This window comes from Gymnoscopelus braueri, assembly GCF_963280865.1.
Source record: "Gymnoscopelus braueri genome assembly, chromosome: 5".
Lineage (NCBI taxonomy): Eukaryota > Metazoa > Chordata > Actinopteri > Myctophiformes > Myctophidae > Gymnoscopelus > Gymnoscopelus braueri.
In genome coordinates this window covers 15927830-15934203 of record NC_137606.1, presented here as the reverse complement: position 1 = coordinate 15934203, position 6374 = coordinate 15927830, and the positions used below count along the sequence as shown (strand labels likewise).

Here is a 6374-nt window from a genome sequence, read left to right as displayed (position 1 = left end):
ATCATGAGACTCTACAATGAATCGTAGTAGAGAAAAAAATAACATTGCGTCGGTTATAATAGACGAACTTCACTAACCCACTTGCTCCCATTATAACAACGGAGGGTGTTTAAAAAATGACGACAGGGGAATATATGGAAAAAAAGAACGCCACTTTTTACGTCGCTAGGTGAGTAACGAGACATGAAAGATAACACTTAATTTGTCCGGAATTCTCCTTTAACCACTTATATCATTTTATGTCAAATAGCAGATCTACAAGCTCACAATATCTCGCAAAACACATTATGAGCTTGTACCTATTTTCGCCAAATGGTCTCCTATTATGACATGCCCAGCTCGGGTTCATGTGGTTAAAACAATGAAAGGGGTCGAATTTTCAAGTTAGCGTATATGAGTCTTAGCATGGCGGTACTGTAAATCCATTACAAACGGTGGTAAAAAACTACTGCTTCTTTCCGACATCAAAACAGAAGAATATATGCCTGAATTATTTTCTCAAATGTTTAACATAATGACTGTGTATGTACATTGTACAAAAGCTGCTTTAGTCAAAAACAATTACAAACTGACACTACTAGAATACGTTGTGTATTTTCTAGTAGTTCCATCTCCTCACATGCAACAACAATATAAAAATCACGTTGAAATCGCAGTGGAAAAAGGGAAAGGGTAGGGTAACTGGTTGGATGGGACCCTTCAACGTGGATTGACCCTCCAACTTTATGACGGATTGGTTTCCAGTAAGACTGATGGTTTCCAGTGTGATGGATGGTTTCCAGTCGGATCCCGGCAGGCGAGGATGGTTTGGAAGGGGTGTCCAGTCAGAGGGGTTTGAGTGTCAAGACGTCAAGGGTCAGAGGCTCTCCAAGCTAGACGAGACAAACATGATGATGAATAAATTGGCATCACCAAATGCGCAGCTCTTCTCGCCACAGTGGCAACGGAATCAAATGTGTTGTTAATGTGTTGTGGGTTCCCACAGTTAATAACTATAGACTGCAGGGAGTTCAGCAACAGTACATTTCATTTACCATGCTCACTGTTGAAATCATTCAACATGCTGATAAGTGTGGGGGGGGCTGTTCATTAAAGGGATAGTTCACCCCCCAAAAAGAAATTAAAAAAAACAAACAATGTTTTTGTCGCATTCCTAAGCCAATAATTTGATGATCAGGACCGGTATACAGCGGTTCCTGAAGGACACACAAAGGAGACTCTTTGTGTCTCCTACCGGAACCGCTGCCGGTCATCAAATTATTGGCTTAGGAATGCGACAAAAACAAAAAAAAATCCATTAATTCAAGTCTCCATGGGGTGACTAATCGATAGGAAAAAAAAGTCATTTTGGGGGGTGAACTGTCCCTTTAAATTGGCATGACAATTTGCTTTCTGGTTCAGGTTAAAACTTACACAAGAGTAAAAACATGGCATGCTGCTTAAGGCTGACCTTGTAGTAAGCAGCTAATCAAATTAATAATTAGATGTAGGTGTGCCAGTGTACAAGCATTGACAGTACTGCTGACTACTGTACTGCTGACTACGGTCTATGCTAGCACAATGGCACAGCCATGGCCGTGGTCACACCTACATCTAACACATCCATTATACAGTACATTTTATTAGCTGCAGCTGTGTTGCTTACTAGCTTGCCATGTTTTACACCGTCTGTAGTTTTCAACCTGTACAGTAAAACAAACTAAAACATTGGCCTGGGTTTCCAAGCCCCTTTAAAAAGCATTCATACCAATGAAAGTGGTTAATAATCCTGATCCCATTATCTAACAAAATAAGGACAATCATCATCATTTTTTAATTATATTCAAGCACTGCGAGCCAGGTCTGCCGCTCACTTAGTGGCTTCTTCTAACAAAACATGACGGGTTGGAGCCCAGAGAGTATATGTGTGTGTGTGTGTGTGTGTGTGTGTGTGTGTGTGTGTACGCATGTATGTGTGTGTGTGTGTGTGTGTGTGTGTGTGTGTGTGTGTGTACGCATGTATGTGCGTGCGTGTGCGCGCGCGCGTGTGTGTGTGTGTGTGTGTGTGTGTGTGTGTGTGTGTGTGTGTGTGTGTGTGTGTGTGTGTGTGTGTGTGTGTGTGTGTGTGTGTGTGTGTGTGTGTGTGTGTGTGTGTGTGTGTGTGTGTGTGTGTGTGTGTGTGTGTGTGTGTGTGTGTGTGTGTGTACGCATGTGTGTGTGTGTGTGTGTGTGTGTGTGTGTGTGTGTGTGTGTGTGTGTGTGTGTAGTCGCGTACGCATGTAAGCGTGTATGTGGGGAAGTCGGTGGAGGAGGGAGAAAGAAATTGGCCCCCAAATGAAAAACAAACAAACGAATCTAAATAAAAAATATCTCCTGCAGCGAGCCACATATATATACGCTTGACATACAAAGAGAGAGGGAACGAGGAGCCTGGCTTTGAAGATTACGATTATTATTATTAACATTATTGTCATCATCATCATCATCACCACTACTGCTACCTTGGGAGAAGGACAAGAGAATGTGTGAGATATTTTTTATTGTGGCTGCAGCCAGCTGATCCCCCAGGTGCTCGCTGTGCTCATTGAAGTTATTTGCAGAAAGTGGAGCGACAGTTCCTGGTAAACAACACGATACACAGTCAAATCCTCAGTGTTCATTAGACTCTGAGAGCGTAGAAACGGAACCAAATGGACCCCGTACGAGTCTGAGGATTTTACTGTGTACAGAGCTCCTTTCCCCCACTCAGACAGAACACTTAAAAAACACTTCAGGTACCCGATAACAAGACATGCCTCCATGTACACACCAAGGTCAACCAAAGACGGCATGAGCATCTGAACTCATACCTGTGACGTTTATGCACCACACAGTTAATCTCCAGGTTAGATTAATATTTACAATTTTACTCTATGTATGCAAGCACATTATTGTGGTTGCTTCTTTTGGTACCACTACCAACCAAAGCTTATGAATGATCAGGTTATCTAATCATGTCATAATGAGGTGGCCATTTGAGACAAGTGTCAAGGCAACGGACTCCTCTGAATACAGGGTTATCTTTTAATTAAGCCTGTTACATTAACTTCAAACATAATGGCAACAGCAAGGAGACTTATTCATCTCTTAATAGTCATTTCTGCTCTGATCCATGTGATCTTTTACTGCCACCTGGTGGTAAAAGTGGAGAGTGAAAAAACATGCTGGCAGAGAACAGTTTACCTGTGTAACGAATCACATCCTCAGCCTCTCCAGGGTTCACCTACTCCTAATCCTCATCCTCCTGTTGAAACAGAGGATCATGTGTTGACAACAGATACAAACAGAGCAGTTAGAGAGATATCAGAAGAAGAAATCAAAGATATCACAATCTACTACTGTATGAGGAAGATAACCAGGACATTGGATCAAATACTAAAAGAAAATACTGCTATGGTAAAAGAAGGACCCTGTTGTTGGTTGACTGAAGTTTCATGGCTCTCACTCTGACCTTACACTTTGTAAGTCACTCTGGACACGAGCGTCTGAAAAATGCCTACATTGTACAATGTGAATTACTGGTACAAGTCAGATCTACTTTGGTCATTTCCATACAAAATCCATGAGCATACAAGACCCTGTCTAATGTGGCAGGTGGCAAACCTGCTGCAGTCAAAAGAAAAAAAATCCCCTTCTTCTAAAAAGAGGAAAAGAAAAAGCAATTACGTCTTATCTCTGTGCTTTGCCTGATTGCTCTTCAACGAGCGTGTAGATGAGCTGAAAGTAACAGCATCAGACTGCAGATACAAGCAGCAATAAGTGAAAATAAAGTGTTGAGAAAGAGTATTGCGCCCATACCCTAGGTGGGGTTGGCGAAAGGGCCTACTCTGTGTGGAGTTTGCATGTTCTCCCCGTGTCTCCTAGGGTAGTTAATACCCTCACAAAAACATGTAGTAATCCTGGTCACTATACTGCCTCCCCCTGGTCAGCCGGGGCGCCTGATGGAGGGGAAGGGAACTGGTTGGAATAACGTGTTCCTTCCACACGCTACGTCCAACCAGGGAAGAAGGTCAGTTGGCTGGCTCTCATGCATTGAAGGAGGCATGAGCTCGGCCCTGACCTCCCTAGGCTGGTGGGGGGAGTGTAGTGCCCAGGATCACTTAGCAAATTGGCACCGGGTGAAAAAAGGGTTACAAAAATTGAGGGATAAAAATTATAGAGAAAGAGTATTGACTTGTTTGTGTGTTGCACAGCCGCCTCTTCCCAAACAATAGAGGAACAAGAGTCTTTGACAGGTGGCTGGAGGAAAGTCAGCTGTTCACGTGGGACACACTTGGTGTGTTTGTTGTGTTTCTTGCTATAGCACTACCTTTGGTTCTTCCATTTCCTCTTCTTCCTCCTTGAGCACGTCAAAAAGAAACAGAAAGAAGATGTTTTGTGAAGTAAAAGAAGATCATTTCAGTGGGTGAGGCCACATGGGGTTAGAGGTTTTAGGCGGAATGGGTTCAAAGACAGGGAGAAACGGTAATCTGGCGGAAGCATCCAGAAAAACAGGGATGTAGAAATGCCAAAGAAATGCCAAGAAATAACAAAACCCAAACTACAGGCATGAAACTACTTTTTCTACTTTGGTGAAAGAAACTAGTTAGCAACAGCACACACTGTATCATGTTTAAGTATTGGGGAGAGATGAAGGCATGCGTTTTTATTAAGGGAGTCTTCCTATGGCCTCAAACTGCAAAGCATTGCACGATTACAGTTGTGTTCAAAAGGCACTGGCTGGACAATGTGCCTGGCTTGCACGGTATCTTGAGTTCCTACTTCCTATGGTACATCAGGTATACAATAATATACATAGCGTGAATTAGGACTTGCAGAATATCTACATTCATCAACAGACCTACAGAACCAAGCTATGGAGCGGGCTCCTCAGCTGGGTCATTGTAGTGCACTGTGCAAAGATAATCAATATCCATGGCTTCTTTAAAGATAGGCATGACCCACATCGCCTGTTTGTCAAGTCATGTGTTCCCTTCTCTAAGCAACATGCTAAGGCCTCATACTTAGCAATAGTTCCAATGTATGCTTATTAGCACATAGCAGTGTACAACCCAACAACAGATAATTTTTCTTTTCTTTTTCACAGATATTTTTTCTTAATCAAAATATGATAAGATATTATCGCCCTGCAGACTCGAGGTCAAGTTGTCTTGCCCACAATGTGGCACAAGCCACACACCAGAACTGATCTCCAAATAACAAATCTTTAGTCATTTTGCACGAGACAGCACACCACAGGGTGGTTTTAAGAAGGAAAGAGGAAATTATTAATAATTTTTGTATGCAGTTGTTGCACAACTGGTAATTTTTTCTTCTATCTGCTGAGGTCCACACCATGCAATATTGGGACGAATCTATGATCTATGAAGAATCTATGATCAGAAAATACCTCTAGTACTTCAGGCTCTTCTTCCTATGGAAGAAGAAACCATGGATATTGAGCATTTTAATGAGAGTAAACATAAGAGAGTCAAAGATCCTTGTTTGTTTAAGATGCCAAAGTAACAAAATGGGAGGAACCATGTTACTTGAGATTATTGTTATCAGTCAGACTAATGCTTGAACAAACTAGATGTGTGAATAGTTGTGCCACTTCAGCACCCTCTGGTGGACAGATTTATGGACAAAATGATATAGGCTACATATATTTACACAGAAAGACAAACAAACGTACATACAAACAAACAAACAGCCTCATAACAGTAGTTTTGCACCGCAACACGGCTCAACTAATAGCAAGTTGTGGTTCATGCTGAACACCGCTATAGGCATCTCCATGGAAAAACCTTTAAAACCCATGCATCACACACAGAGAGAGAGAGAGAGAAAAAGAAAGAGAAAAAGAAAGAGAAAAAGAAAGAGAAAAAGAAAGAGAAAAAGAAAGAGAAAAAGAAAGAGAAAACAAAAAGAGAAAGAAAGGTGGGATGTTTCCATTTACAACAAATAGCAACCAGAGGAAACTACCTCACTGGCTGGGTCATCTTGCTCCTGCAAGGAGAGTGGAGAGGTAAAGAAGAGAGGTGACGGAGCAAAGCAAAGCAGTGATGTGTGGTGTGGTGGAAGCAGAGCAGCAGGTAGTGGTTATTTGGAATGTTGAAAAGACAACAGCTGTTTCCCACACCGTACTAAACCCAGGGATGATTACTTTGTAAAATCCTTAATTAAGCAAAAACACAAATCATGGCCTAACACTAAAGCTGCAGGGAAAATATAGTGCTGATATGTCACACATTCAGTTTTTTACACACTAATTACTTTTCATAATCACAGGGAACATATCATGTTTTCCTTTTTCTTTAGGTTTTTGGAGGTTTGTCACAAACCAACAAACAATAGTCAGGACTAATAATTACAAA

The 6374-nt window shown here is 41.7% G+C and overlaps 1 protein-coding gene across 1 annotated transcript in view; it reads right to left on the bottom strand.

The window, feature by feature from the left end:
* Window positions 1-140: 140 nt before the first annotated feature.
* Window positions 141-6374, bottom strand: part of get1 (guided entry of tail-anchored proteins factor 1) — a 28182-nt gene continuing 21948 nt past the window's right edge. The window contains exons 17-20 of the mRNA XM_080429089.1: window positions 5983-6006; window positions 4328-4357; window positions 3202-3262; window positions 141-872 (exon numbers count right to left, since the gene is read on the bottom strand). Of these exons, the coding sequence (XP_080285215.1) occupies window positions 3248-3262; window positions 4328-4357; window positions 5983-6006 (69 nt within the window). The 3' untranslated portion in view covers window positions 141-872; window positions 3202-3247. The remainder of the gene's footprint in view (window positions 873-3201; window positions 3263-4327; window positions 4358-5982; window positions 6007-6374) is intronic.